The sequence below is a fragment of the Pteropus vampyrus genome, unplaced genomic scaffold, assembly GCF_000151845.1.
Source record: "Pteropus vampyrus isolate Shadow unplaced genomic scaffold, Pvam_2.0 Scaffold96, whole genome shotgun sequence".
NCBI lineage: Eukaryota > Metazoa > Chordata > Mammalia > Chiroptera > Pteropodidae > Pteropus > Pteropus vampyrus.
This window is the reverse complement of record NW_011888877.1, coordinates 914,863-930,835: the sequence shown is the minus strand read 5'-3', so window position 1 is coordinate 930,835 and position 15,973 is coordinate 914,863. Positions and strand designations below refer to the sequence as shown.

The 15,973-nt window shown below is 40.0% G+C and overlaps 1 protein-coding gene across 1 annotated transcript in view; it reads right to left on the bottom strand.

Moving 5' to 3' along the window:
• MRC1 (mannose receptor C-type 1) overlaps nt 1-15,973 on the bottom strand; it is an 82,631-nt gene that overhangs the window by 64,171 nt on the left and 2,487 nt on the right. Inside the window, exons 3-4 of the mRNA XM_011364416.2 lie at nt 5,365-5,766; nt 1,959-2,132 (exon numbers count right to left, since the gene is read on the bottom strand). Coding sequence (XP_011362718.1) covers nt 1,959-2,132; nt 5,365-5,766 — 576 coding nt within the window. The remainder of the gene's footprint in view (nt 1-1,958; nt 2,133-5,364; nt 5,767-15,973) is intronic.

Below are 15,973 nucleotides of genomic sequence, written 5' to 3'. Positions count from 1 at the left end.
TTTTAAAAAGGCACGAACTGTATAAGATGTGCTGTAGGTTGTTAATGCAAACTGAGCTCAAACATATTTTTTTAATTCTACTACAATTATTTTACATTTAATAGGAAAATATATATAATTTGATTTTGAAGACATAAACCAGAAGTAACAAGACTGAAAGATTATTCTAGAACATAGTCAATATACCCCTCCAACGCACATTTATCCTAGGTGGTGAGCTCTCTTTGTGACTAATGACTGGACATCTGCCCTCCATTTAATGATTTATTAAATCATACTAGCATCTGACAACTCCTTTGTCAACACCACTTAAGCACAGGACTCTATAGGTGGGCCCGTGAAATCTGTACCCCTAAGAAATTCCATGATAACAGATTTGAAAAACCCCCTTTTTTCCAAGTTAAGGGGGAAGGGCCTTCTTGGTTCCTGAAAAACAAGGATTGCTTTATCTTAAGGAAAACGTAGCTCAATGTTGACATCAGACAAAAAGATTTCTAATGCAGAGATCAGACTTCTATCAACTTTTCATGGAAATCAAACCTTTAAAGGTTGCTAATAAGAGCGAAGAACACATTTACCTCATCCAAGAGTGGCAGAACGGTGTCACTAAGGATGGGAAGCAGGTGAGTTTTTGTGGGTCTTCACCCAGAACAGAAGGATCGCACACAGAAGAGAATGACGATATATAAGGATGATGAATCAAATTTCTTTTCAGTGGGATGTTTAGGGATTATAAATCAAGACAGGTAAACGAGCACGATTTTTGGAACTCTGGCTTTTCCTTCTCAAACTAACATATTTTTGTAAAATGGACTGTTTTACAATAATGCTTGAAATAATGTGATCGTGTGTGGCTGCGAGTTATGAAAGCCGAGTTAGGAGTAACACAGTTGCAACCGCATGGCCTCTGAACCATCCCAGATCGCAGCCTGATGCTCTTCCCCTGTAACTGCTCCTTTGCAGGGCAGCAGTAGAGAATCTTGAGTAATAGCAGAAAACAGAAGCTGCTCTGATCTATAAAAACTGACGCGGCAAGAGGCCTGGCGGTAAGAACTTTAGGAGGAAGCACTGGAAGTAGGTAGCTGGCAGCAGGAGGAGGATGTGGGGTGATAGGGAAAGTAAAGCGAAAAACTCTTGCTTTTTCTCCTTCGACATCATCCTTGCCTCCCAGGGCAATGCTCTCCTCCACCCCACCCCAAACCTGCTGCACCCTTTCTTTATAGATTCTTAGGAATGGAAAGAACACCAAGAGTTCTTATGTTCTGGCCTCTTCCCATCAGTATAATGCAATACCACTTATTTTGCATTTCTGCAGTATGACTTCAATTTTCCTTTTAAAAACACTTCGAGCAGAGAAGTAACCCACTTCCATTGCTGTGTGAAATTGAATGATACTCTTCATAATGAAGTTTAAGAAGAGTATCGTCACTATCGTTTTCAGTGAGGAGCCCCTTTCATTAGACTGACACAACATTCAGGAGCTTCTCATATCTCTTTCTCCGCCAAACCACATGCTCATGGCGTTTAAATTCTGTTTTTGATCTCTAGTTTAATAAGGATACATCATTGGAAGGTTGGGGAATGGCATGCCTATCTCTGGTATTAAGTACTTATTGGATCATATTTAGTATAATTTGCCCTGAAGTCTTAGAAAATAACTGACAGCAAAAGTGGAAGTTGAAGAAAAGAAGTAGCTGGTGAAATGAAGGGGTCATTTGATGCGGCCCAGAGCTGAGAGTCAGAAGATCTGTGTTCTAGTTTTCAGGCCAGATGGGTCACCTTCTCCATTATAAAGTAGGGACAGTGGCCTCTCTAGTGGGTTATGGTGGGGCATGAAGCAATAATCAATGTGAAATAACTTCGGGGGAGAAAAATGTTCTCGATACATGCAAAGTGATATCACTACGTTGCCATACGAAATGTGCCAAACTTCAATTCTCGAAGATAAAGTTACTTACATTTCAAGGGACAAAATCCAAATAGCTTATCTGTGTCATAATCTGTAGTGGTTCCACACCAGAGCCACCCATCCGAACGCCCGGCACTTGTGCAATCAGCATACCACTTGTTTTCAAACTTGAATGGAAATGCACAGGTTGCTCCATTTGCATTGCCTAATAGCGTGTACAAGGCTAAAAAAAAAAAAAAAAATACTGGTTGGCACTTAGAATGTAAGTGATCCTTCTGAACGCTGGCTTTCCAATAAAGAGTACCGGAAGAATCACTCTTACTCTTCTGATCACACTTGGTGTCCCCACACAGGGATTCCTTTAATTTCCCTTCTCTCTCTACCCCACTCTTTGCTGGGTACGTAGAACACTCTGCACTCGAAGGTAATTCTACCATCGCTTCATCTCTCTGCTGTCTTTAGGAACAGATTTTCCTCTTTCCTCTCTGAGGCAAAAGTCGTCAGCCTAGTTGGCACCAGCTCTGACCTCTGCATTTCCTCCAAAACAGAGAAGAGGCCATCCTTCCTCATGGCTGGAAGCACAGAATCACAGAATCTCTAGACAGAGAATAACCTAACGGCTATGTGTGTAATTCAAACACAGAATCGATACTTAAATCCCCTCCAGTCACTTCCTGTCAAGCCAGCCTCCACTTGAGTCCCTCGGCAGGGTAGGAATTTGAGTATCACTCTAATCCACACCAAGGAAGAAAATCTCTCAAAAACCGTGAGATACCATTGACAATCAATATTGTCCTTTTAAAAAACTGAATTTAAACAGATCAAAATAGGAAGCTCTGGGTTCACCTGGAAAGGACAACCGAAAAAATACAGAATCATTGTTGATTATTGTTTGGTTTAAGCCAAAAGGATTAGAGAAGCTCAGATCTCCACTGACAACCATACTACTCACCTCACATTCTCCAGGATGTTTAAAGTCTCTACCTTTATAGGGATATTTCCTTTGGCAGGTAAGGACCCTCAATATTGAAGTATTTAGCCTCCTGCCACCAGTTGATATTCAGAATTCGTCCTAGGTAGGAAGACTCTTTTCCTAATTACGTTTTGTAAATTCTATGATGTAAGAAAGTTCTTAAAAGACGTCTTAAAAGTTCATTTAGATAATATTAACTTTGTAAAACATGTAGCACACCACCTAACATTTATTAAGAGCACAATAAATGTAATTTTTTTTACCTCCTTTGTCTTTACTCGTTACGCTTTTCCAGTCCTCTTTAAAAGCTAGCTTTATTTTCAAATAGCTCAAAATTATTATTATTATTATTATTTTTTGTCTATTAGCTAGTTCAATTCTAACTTTTTTCCCACTAAGTTACAGGATGTTTTCCAAATCATATATTGTATAAGTAACATGAAGGATTCAGAAATAATTATGCCACTCTTAAGCACTGGGTACCTGTTCCCTCACCCGAAGAAAGCCTGTTAAGACCACCTCAGGGCTATTTGTATTCTTCATTACATTAGCCAAGAAATTTTCAGTGCTGAATTTGTAGCTGTCAATCAGAAATGGACTTTGCAGGACTAATTTGATTTACTTAATGAAGCACTGATGAGGCCAAAAGAACCAGGCTCCACTCCACCTACCACACTGACAAACCACATAACCGCAGTCAATTCGCTCTTTCTCTTGTGGTCCAAACTTCCAGACAATGTTCAGATCTTTCTACGGCTACAATTCTGGCTCTGTATTTTCTAAAAACTGGTCTCATCCAGTTTTCTTTGGAGACTCAACATACACTCTCCTGGCACTGTCTTCAGTTCTCATGTGTACTCCAATGAATGGATTCCAAGGGCTAGATCGTCTGCAGGAACATCTCAAGTACTGGGAGGGAGTTGGAGGGTATGCAAAGTGTGATCCGTGGACCATCTGCATCCCACCACCCAGGTGTTCATAGGGATAATTCAACAGATTCCTAGGTCCTTCCCCCAATATGCTTGTTTAGAATCCGGGTGGGAAGGGACCTTGGAATCTACGTTCTTCATAGCTCTCCAGGTGATTCTAAAGCATATTCAAGTTTGAGTACCCTATGCATATTTTTCTCAAAACAAACAGAAGAGGGAGGGGTTGGGGGGCTACAAAACCTCAGTGATATATTTTAAAATAAAATAAGAAGTTCGATGTCTTAGTCTCAATCTTCCGTGCACTGAATCCTTCAATTAGGACTACTGTCCTGTTTGTGTGGTTTGACTCAGTCAAGTCTTGTTCACCCTTATCCTGCCCTGCAGTTTCCTTTCGAGTTTCTCCTGAAAGGTTATACAATATAAGTGGTCTCTCATGTAATTTCTAAACCTACATTTTGTTCAATAAATGCCTCAGGATAACTTATTTCTGAGTCCTCCTTCGCATTTTTCTTCTATTCATACTCTCAGTCCTCCTTATATAGAAGGAAAATGGGAAGCTGACAAATTACCACCTTGCAGAGATTTGAACGCCTCTGCCCTGCCTAGCTACGATTACTAGGTTAAACTCTGCAGCCTCAATAACATAGTAATTTTGAAAACAGGTAACCTCTTATCTCAAACGTCCAGCTCTTTCTCTGACCTTGAGGTTGTCCTAGATAACACTTCATACTAACCAAGTGTCCAAACTTAGAATGTGGTTATTACACCATCTGATTGAAAAAGCTTTTCTAACGGGCTTCAAGTTCTTTTGTATTTTTGTTTTCTTTTGTTTCTTTCTGTGCAGCCACCAGAGAATGAAATTTGGCCAAAAGACAAGAAGACTAAATGCTCTGATTTTTATCTAACCTTCAAGAGCTTAAGGTACCAACTACATATAAAATGATTTCCAGCTCTGCCGGTGCTACCACTTTCTAAAATAGCTGAGTATATATGCTGCATATTAATTTACAAATTAATTCCACAGCTTTGAACTCTTCTGATTATTATAGTCTCTAAATACACATAAGGTAAAAAATCAGAAATATTTTGAAACTCAAACTGTCAAGGAACACCAAGATTTCACTGCAGGCAATCTGACTTGTTAAAAATGTTGTTTCGTGAATCATTTCTACACACATAACTTAAACCAAAGGGAAAAAAAATATTGCAAAATTCATTTATCACTACAACTGTATAATGTCAAACAGGAGGCTCTTAGTCAAAGACTACAGAGAAAATTAATTTCTAAAAATTATAACTCATATTTAAAAAGAATCTTAGCTAAAGTAAAAAAAGTCTTACCATTAACTACAAATAGGTAACAAGTTAAGGACTTGTTACCATATTTATTCACTGTCAAGTTCTCGTAGAACAAAATAGTTCAAAACGCAAAGGTTATCAATTAACATTTCTAGTACAGACTAAACAAGAATATGCTTATTGTCTTGAATTAGTTTCCAACTCAGAAAGTGAGAAAAACGTGACAGAAAGGTAAAGAATTTGGTGCTTTTTACCTTCATAGCCTCTAGAGCATAAATCGTCTGTGGTCCCGTAGATCTTCCATCTGCTCCATAAACCTGACCCCTTGAAAAGCATAACGTTCTTTTCTTGTCTATTACCATAGTTGAAAAATAAATCTTCTCCCTTGATCCCCAAAAGTGTGTCATTTTTGCACTCCCATTTCTGAAATTCGCTCTTCGGGTCACAGGCATAGAGAGTAATAGCGACCCAATCCGTTTTTGAAGGCACCCCCAAGCACAATTTAAATGAAACACTCATAATCTGCGATTCAGACACCCATCGGAATTTCTGTGCTTCATTGTCAGGGTTGCAAACTGCTGTTTGGACTGCACTGGGACTTAATGCTTCCACACAGCGCTTGTGATCTTCATTGTATATTAAAAACTGCCTCGTGTCTGTTTAAAAAAAAAAGAAGAAGAAGAAAAGAAAGGATGTTTAAGTGGATACATGTGACAAAGACGGTATTTTAGGTCAAAAGTGCCTAACGTTTCCATTTCCCTAAAGGCTTATGATCATGGGGAAAGGGGTGAAGGAGGCTCTGCCTGGACCAGCTCAGCTCCTCTGGGGGACCCCTGAGGCTGGAGAGAGAGACTGGGTTGAGGGGCCTCTCTTGGGAGCACGTGGCTGCCAGTGATAGGCAAGAAATCCTCAAGATGTCCTCGTTCATTATGAGCAGTACTATGAAAGACCTGTCTTAAACACACACTAATTGTAATGGAGCAAACACAAACAGTAGATAATAGGGAAAGAAATAATACCCATCGGGGGAAAGAAAATTTGGATATGAACATAATAAGCTATAAAATTAAATACATGTATTTCCTGGAATCGAACTGTGATGTCTGACTCATCCTTACTCTCTTCGAGAGAGATGAAATTTATACATAATTATTCTAATTATAATCTTAGGAAGGTTTTTTGGTAACTTAAAAAATAATTTTATTTTAGGAAATTTTACCTTCATTTTATGTTCAGCAAATGTTTGAACTAAGTGTTTTCTGGGTAGTTCAGGTATAGGCAACTACAGCTTTTTGTTTTGTTTTGTCTTCCCCTCCAACAGTAGGTAATTTAGAGACCTACTATCTAGTGAAAAGTTAATATCTATTATATAATCTTAACTTTTGATTCATTGGCATATTAAATCTAGCCTTTATATAAAAAAGATCAAACATGTATTTAAAAGTGTAATAGGGTAAATGAATGTAAGTTTTATATCATTTAATATATATGAGAATAACTTTACAAATTTACTTGTTGTTTGGGGCTGGTGTTCTAAATAAATATATAGAGAGATGGTTTATGTTTATAGTACATAGCTGCTAGCTGGCAAAACTCAACTTCCTCTTGCCAAAAAAAGAAAAAACAATCTGGTAAGCATATTTTTTTCCTTAATTCAAAATCGAATGCATGTAAAGCGTTTTCCTTTTCATTGTCGTTGTTGATTTTTTTTTAAGAATAAAGTGTTTTAATTTTGTGACATCATATAAGTTAAACAATTCTTGTGAACTTTTACTAAATACCTTCTACTTAAGTGGTTCTTTCTAAATGAGCTGCCAGTATCGCAGATGTTTGAGGGTCTGACTAAATGTGCTCATTATTTTTAATCAAATCACACCAGTGAAATACAACAAAGTAATAACAGTACCACTAACAGAATCCTTTAATGTGTACAAAGCACTTTTACAAGCCAAATTCTATTTATTTCCCTCAACATCCCTGTGAAGTTAGCACCACCTACATAAACTCTGAGGTCTGTTCTGGTACTATCAACTCAGACCTTATCATGAATATTTGCCTCAAAAGATTATTTTCTCCTGCCTCACTCCTGTGAACACTGTTGTTAGAATGCTCCTGCCTCTGTCTCATCTGAGTTCCTGATTCTTAATTGAACCTCTGCCTGGGTTCCTGGGCTGGGTTCCTCATTTCTGCTGGTTTGATTTCTTGTAATCAGGACTCAATTGACACTGCATTCAGAACACCTGCTTCTGTTGGCTTCCCTGGAGTTGACATCTGTCAACTCAACATGCTCTGTTGGACCAAATCTTTTCCCATCTAGATGAACTCCTGTCTGGGACTGATCTCATTTTGCGGTTGCCCGTCTCCTACCATAACAAAATGAGACCCTTTCTTCATTGCAATAAAATCAAAATTTTAATAATATGCAGTTTTCTTCACAATAAAACAGAGGAAAACAGAAAATAAAAAGGTGTTTTAAAAAAACAGTTACTATGATAATTTCCTACACTCAAATATAAATCGAGGCTCCCCTAACCTTAAAAGGTAATGAACTCTGAAAATCTTGTCATATAAATTTCAACTATACTGCCCTTTACATGTATCTGCTACTCCATCTATTTTTTCCCTATCTAGACTTATCTTCCAGTTTTCAGGTGCTTTTGCTCAGTAACAACTCATCAATAATAAACATATCTTCCACCTACTCTCTAGTAACCAACACATGTTAACCACCCAAATTCAGTCAACCAACCAGTGGGTAACCAGCCATTTAAAGTAAGGTGCTTGAAAATTTTCATGCACAAATAGAGTTCCTCTTTCAGAGGTTTTAAAAATTTGACTTTTATTTCATGCACTCAATTTTCATCTGTAGTTTTATCTTAATTTTACTCTAAATATGATGGTATTTAACGCACAAACATCTGATCTTCTCTTTCTCATTAATGGCATCGTCATCCGCCCAGATCCAGAAGTCAAAAGCCTAGGAGTCATCCTGGATTCCCAGCTTTCCCTCACTCTCTAGGACAAAAGCAGACTGTTGGCTCTCTCTACAGCACACCGTGTTGAAGATTTTGGACTTGCCAGCCTCCACGACTGCATGAGCCAATTCCTTAAAATAAATATCTCTCAAAAGATAGATAAATGGTAGACAGATAGACAGACATGTGTGTGCACACATGCATGCATGCACACACGTGTGCATGCACACACTCACACACACACACACACACACATACACTATGCGTTCTATTTCTCTAGAGGACCCTGACTAATACCTATACCCTAATTCATTCTTTTCTCTCCTTCGTCATTGTCATCACCATGGTCTTGTTCTAGTCTTCTTCTCCTTGAAATAGAATCACCGAAAAAGATAACGCCGGATCTCCCAGTTTCCTGGGTAGGATGGACCGAACTTGTGACCTGACTTTAAGCTACAAACAATTGTAAAACAAACTAATGTCATGGGTAGTTTCCACTTAGCTATACAGAAGGATCAGATTTTTTTCTGTTTGTGCACTCTCTTTAGCAGACTGCCTGTGATGCGAATGCTTATTCAATAATAAAATTGTTCTCCTTTTCTTCCAGCTTTGTGGAGAGGTTTTCTAAGTTGGGAGATTTTGTTTTTAACTATGTTTCCCCCAACAATTTAAACCCTTCAGGAGTGTACTGCAGCACACAGGGAAAAAACAACCAGCCCCCTCGTTACAGCTCACTAAGGCGTGACCCCTCTGCCCTTGCCTCCTCCCTCTCTCTCTCTCTCACCTCCTCCAGCCACAGGGCCTCTCTGTTCCTCAAACACCACCAGCCCATTTCCACTTTAGGAGCGTCATAGTTCAAGTTCCCTCTTCTTGGGTTGCTCATTAAGGTCCCAGCTCAAGTGTCAACTCCTTAGCAAGCCAACTAACCTAATTATACTTTTATTTTCTATATGATATCCGTAACCATCTTAAAGTGTGTGTGTGTGTGTGTGTGTATTAATTTTGTTTACTTATGTTTTGCCTGTGTTCCTCTACTGGAATATAAACTCCATGAGTGGAAAGATTGTATCTTTCTGCTTCAGTACTGTATTCTGTCTTTTAGGGGCATAATAGTCTCTCAACAAATAATAGCTGAATGAATAAAAGGATATTTATTAAATCTGAAGCATCTTCACTAGTAACTCAGATACATTATTTAGTAATTGATTAATGACGATGGGTCTATTTAATGTTACTTTTCCCCCTGAAGGTTTATTTTTATCGAAGAGCAATATATAAATGTTTATACTTATGAAAGGAGTACTTGGAAATGAAAAGCTTCTATTTCAAAACAAACTTATCTATTTTTGTTTCCTTTATTTATCTTTGACATTAGGAAGCAGTGCAAGTTTGATATTGCCTTTGCCAGACAATACGAGGAAATGTAAGAATATCATTTTATGGTCCTACCTTCATACATTATTCTTCTCTCCAACTAGTCAACAGGTCGTTTTGCTTTTATGATGGTTGCTGTGCAATGACTTTGATTTAAAATGTCATCCTTCCTCTTAAAGTGATTCAAGGCCTTGACCAAAAGGCAACTTGAGCATTTTTGCCACCATTAAGCACATCAATGTTTTAGCTGTATAAACATTCCATTTTTTTTTGTTTGTACTAATTAGATTGTTGTAATAGAAACACCGCAAAGAAGCTGAACAAATGAGGACAGTTGGATACGTATATTCATTTCTCTGCAATCTCATTTGTGGGCTCAAAGGTATGTTTCCTTTTGTGTCTTAATACACATCAGAAATTTATTTACAGAACTGAAGAGCCCCTTCTTCCATGTTAACTCTCTCTTACTAATCTTACATTTATTTTTCAATAACTATGAAAAATAAATGTGAGATTAGTAAGAGATCTACTAATTAGTAAGAGATCTACGACGCGAGCAAGGATGTAAAGACAAAGAAGAGGCAAGTTCCCCGCCACACTGAGCTTGCACTCTGCTGTGGTTAATTCAAGAGCAGAACTATCAAAGGTTAAAACACAATCAGGAAAAAAGCAATAAGTTCCGACCCAATATCTCAGGTTAAAAATAACTGATATCCAATAACATGGGCTTGAATTGTCTTTTCAGTGGGTCTGAAATTATTCCATGACACCGAGCAAGTAATTAAATTTCCAAACTTACTAGCAAAGAAAATCAAGTTATTCAAGGTGACTATTTAGAGATATATCTATTATATGCTATATTCCCTCACACACTTTTAGACTTTCCCCATTATTAATAAATAAAACGCTGACATGAAGAAAAACGAAAATAACTTCTGGAAGCTGGAGAAGCTGGATAAGAGGAAGGTGAGCGTGTACCTTGTAGCAGACACAATCAGAATCCCATTTATTTCTTCTTGCCTTTTACCGTTTCGGTACATGCCAGCCCCACTCCCCAGTGCCAGCACCACACCGAAGGGCCTGAGGGCATTTTCTGGCCATCAGAGCCTCCTTTGCCCACACACTATGAAGAAGAGAGGGTCAGAGAACTAATGGCCCCTGGGAGTAGTGTAGCACTTGACTAGTGACCAATGAGAAGTGATCGGTAAACATCTCAAGCCCCGTGCACCTTGGGTGGATGACTCTGAGGCACGTTGCTATACTGTCACCCAGAGCATCCCAGCAGGGCTGAGCTCCAGTTGTGCACTGTGGTCACTGGCTCCTTAATCCACCCTTTGCTGGTGCCTCCTCTTCCGGTCTCACTTCCCCCATCCTCTGCCAGTGTTTCCGGGGGCCTGCTTCCAAATAAACCACTTCACTCAAATCATTGTCAGCGGTCAGCGTCCTCAGCGACCCAAACTCAGAAAATTGTCCATGAGCCTCGGCTAATGAGCGTGAGACCTGCACATGTCCCCAAAGAACTGAAATTAAGTAAAAAACATATTTACCGTACACCTACTATATGCAAAACAAAACAAAACAAAACAAAACAAAAAAACTATACCAAGTGCTAAGGGCAGGGGGAAGACTGGGATCGAGTGTTAGGCTTCACAGTACTTAACAAAAACTAAAAAAGGAAAAGTTGAGAATTATTTTTCACTTCGATCCTTCATTTGTTCATTAAATATTCAGGGAACCTACTATTTTAAGTCACTGCATTTGGCCATTTGGGGAGGTACAAATATGAATCCAATATGGCTTTCAACTTCGAGGAGAAAAGTAGAGGCCAAGAGTAAAAAATTCTGCCAACTTCCGACCTCTCTCCCTAAAGATATGAATATCTACACCCTCCCCAGGTTCATTCACTCCCATCGCAGATCTCCCTCGGCCTCCTCATCTCATTACCTGTGTCCTGGATTCCAACCTCTCCTACCTCTCTACTCGCTACCTTTTTCCTTTCCTAGATCTTCAACCTCAGAATGCCAGCCTCTCCCCCAGTTTTAAGACAAACAAACAAAGCCTCGCCGGTAAGAAGTTGACACTACACCACTCACAGCAATGACTAATTAATTGACCTTTACGTATCATGTCAACCTGAGCATGACATAGTCAGAGCTTCGCCGCTCATGGGCTGTGTGACCTTGGTCAAGTTTCTAAACTACTCTGTGCTTCCTTTTCCCCCATCTGATCAACGAGGGGGGAAATAACAGGATCTGCTAGTTGCGAGAATTCAACGAGATCATCCAAGTAAAGCGCTTGAAACAGTTAGTTATCCTCGTTAACTTGGGAAAATCAGGCTCAAAGACGGTGTGAAATGGTTCAGAACAGGATGAGACTAGAGAAAGCAGAGAACAGTTGCCGCAGCTGAGAAAGGGACAGAAGGACAGAGACAATGGAGACCCAGAGTTTCCAGCCTCAGGGGACAGGTGCACTGGTGGAGAGAGGTATGTTCTTCAGGGCTGCTCAGTTAAATTAATCATTCCAGCCTCAATTTCCTCATCTGTAAATGGGGATCGTGATGCTTTCTGAGAGAGTTGCTATGAACTTCTAAATAAGATAATTTATGTAAAGCACCCAGCACGTCATTCTGCACATAGTAAACATTCAAATCTTCGTGCCCTCCCTTACCCTCTCCAAGTGAAAAGTCTAAACAGTTCATACAAATAGAGGGACTAAGCCCTTCTTTGACATATTGTTGTTTTGTAACACATTTATGCCTTTCCTGATCCACAGGCTCCAGCTGGTAAATTATGTGTACTTCTGAGCCTCAAAACTGGATGATTATGGTCAAAAATTAGCTCTGGTCCTTCCTGGCTAGCTGACTTCTGAACCTCAGTTTCCTCATGTAGTAAAAGGTGGATGGTAACCCCTATCCATCCCACCTCACAGGGTTGTTGTAAAAATCTGCTGAAGGATCTAAAAGTGATTAATTAATGTGATTAAGGATCTGAAAACCCTCTGCGGCCTTAACTTGCTTTGGAATTGGTAGGATCTGTCTTAGAATCCTTCCTTCTCTTGATGTCAGTCTCAGTTCTTTCTGGAAGGGCCCCTCCCCTTCCTCTCACTTCCACTCCACCTGATTTCCACTCGTCTCCACTGTGGACCGGCCCAACCGTATGATTTTCCCAGTCAACATCGCTCGGTGGCGGCCAAGACGCAAGCTGTCGCTACCATTCTCATTTTGATCCGTTCTACTCCCTCTGCCATGCACATGCATATACCACTGCAGAAGCTACTTAGCTTCGTTCAACTCCTCTTGTGGCCTCTGTGACCTAGTTCTCCCTTAGGCAATCAAGATTCAGTCTCAGGGACCAGGTTACAGGCTATGAGTGTCAAAGGATCCCTATGATCTTCAGCTCCCTTTTAAAGACAAGGATCTTTGTCTTTAACTGAATTGAGCACTTTTGATTCTTGAAAGTTCACACTTAACCGGTGACGACTCTTCCTACTTAGAAATTAGGTCTGACATCATCGGAAGACACTGAAATGTCATGCAACAAAGCAATTGTCTTCTTACCTATATCTCCCATATCTTACATACATACATCTCCACCTCTGAATTATCGGATATAATTTGTAACAATAACAGGAAAAATGGACAAAAAGAAGAGCAATCGAAAAAAAGAAAGATGATAAGAACTCCGTTTTGCTCAATAACTGCATTAAGTGTGTCTTCGATCTGGTATCTAAGTCATGTATCCAAAGAAATGAGAGACTGGAAATAAAAAAGCAGAAATACTATAAGGAAATTTTTATGAAAATTAAAACTAGTAAGGGAATGGTAGTGGGGAATTCTTTCTTGAAGAAAAATCCTGGATTGGTATTAAAACAGTCAGTCACTCATTCAGCAAATATGCCTGGCTTCTGTTTAAGAGAAAGAATTCCCCACTGGGAGTCAGGAGTTCTGAGTGCTAAACAGGTTGCGCCACTAACTCGTTGTGAGGCCCCGGAGAGATCATTTAACCTGTCAGGACTTTAATTTGCTCATTTGTAAACCAAGGAGGTTGGATGCAGCATGGGCCTATGCTAGACACCAAATTCGGTTGTTTGTTTGTTTGTTTGTTTTTAACTCTTACCAGCTAATGAGAGTCTGTTGTCTGTCGCTGCATTTCTTCTCAGCTCTGCCCCACGTGGCATCCCATCGGTAGTTTGAAATCAGCCACGATGGGAGTGTTACACCACGATGGGAAATTGATAATTGTCACAAACGCCACAGTGCTTTTCCTTCTGAGAACCAATCGTTAACTTTGCAACGCACCTTTGCTTGTGAACCAAACCATCCTATTTCAAGCTCAACTTTTCTGAGGACCAACCTCTGTGTCTGAGCAACTCTCACTGTATCTCTACTGTGATTAAATCCCCAGTGAGATCTAAACGATGGTACTGAATAAAGTTCTTCAAGTTAAAAACGTAGCAGCGCAAGAAAAAGAATGAAAAGGGAGAGTGGCTTTCTCCGCTGAGCCTGGTCTCCTGGGTCCCTCAAGGTACAGCATGGATGCTCATGGTGCTGATGATGTGGGAGGCTCTTGGGGAGGAGGGAAGAAGGGTTCTGGGTTAAGAGGAAATAAAGCACAGCAAGAAGTGAGACTTTTCTGTGGGTTTTCTTAATGAGTAGGAAGCCAGGAGAGGGGTATAGAGAATTTATATACCATTCGTTCTACTGCTAAGCATGTACTCTCTTATCCAGACACCTCTATTCATGCGCTGCTTGGGCCAAGAAAAGATAAAATAAGAATTATAGGGTCTCAAGTTTTAAAAAAAATTCTGGAATACACCTCGAATTTTGAAAATTTATTTTTTAATGACTAAAAATATTTTGGATATAGTGGGTTAAATTTAAAATATTCCTCAAATCGACATCACCTGTTTCTTCCTACTTTTTTAATGTGGCTACATAGTGTGGCCGGCGATGTTTCTATTGAACTGTGCTGGTTTGGGGTCGGCATCTCAGACACAGCCCTTGGCCCGTTGGTCCAGCTCTTCTCTTTGAAGACCTTTAAGGGAATTTCTCCTAAGCAAACTATTCTGTTTGAGCCAGCACAACCCTTAGAAGATTTTCACTGGTTTGAGTTCTAACCCATGACGCCCAGAAGAATATGGGAACGTTCCTGCACGAGACAGACTTTCAAGACGAACACCGTGATGGTGCCTCAGCCCCCACTGCAGTCTTCCCGCACCCGGGTTAAGTAGCTCCCCGCTCTAGCTCCCCTTACTCCTTGAGAGAGACGTTTTGTAGCCAGGACTAAAGTGAAATATCTCTTCAGGCTCCAGGAATCATTTCTCAGCTTTATTTTTTGGGAAATCTCTCCTTTCAATACTTACTATGCTGTTTTTATTGGAAAGTTAATTACCACTATGGGGGCGGGAAAAAAAAAAAAAGGCAGTCCTTTTAATAGCTAACACTGCTGAAGCCATCGCCACGGGCGTACTCTGTTCTCAGCATTTTATGTGTTCTAACTCGTTGAATCATGGCAGCAGCGAATGGGGCAGGTAATGTTCAGCTCCCCAGGTTACAGACAGGGAAACTAAAGCACAAAGAAATTAAGTAGCACGCTGGCAGGCTGCAAACCATCCTGCCTTCACTCGTGTTTTTATAATCACTATTGTCTCCTGCCATGCCACCCTGAACGAGCCCGATCTCGTCTGATGTCGGAAGCAAAGCAGGGTCGGGCCTGGTTAGTCCTTGCATGGGAGACCACCTAGGAAGACCGGGTCTATTGGCGTCAAAAAAAATAATTAAAAAAATTAAAAATATAATCACTACTACTTAATGCTCACTATAATCGAACGAACGTTTTCCGCGATCGAAAACTCTGTTTCTGGTTGGGAAGCTCCCGCCTTGCCGTGTCCTTCCAGTCCTGTCCCCGGCATCTCACCAGGACATGCCATGCCATGGCACAGACCGGACACAGACAGGGTTTGTGGATTTGAGAGAGATGAAGGGGGATCAGGAACGAAAAACTCTAAGCCGAGATGCCTTCCATCTCATCTCAAAAGAGAACTCGGAATGGGAACTCTTACAGGAGCCCTCATTCTGAAGTTTAAGCAGGTTAGGTCTAGAGAGACAGAAAGGGAGATTCGATGACGTCTTTAAGAATTTGAAAAGCTGACTATGTCCTTCGGTCGGGGGTAAAAAAACAAAAAATAAAAAATAACAAAACAACAACAAAAAAAACAGAAAAGAAGAAAATAAAAAAAACAGGAATAAATCAGTTTGAACTCCTTAGACTACAGATAAGGAGGAGATTTCTAGCAATAAAAACTATGAATGATTAAAATAGTTCACAGGGGGGAAAGAAGACACATTGTGGCAATCACACGGACTGCCTTTGGGGGTGGGAGGTAAGGGGTGTGATGTGTGGGCCTGTCCTTAGACCTGCAATGAGGAGAGACACCAGAGCTGTCCTCCTTTTAACCCAAAACACTCAGAAGATACTAGTCGGGTGTTAGAAATATTGTGAAATGAAAACTCGAA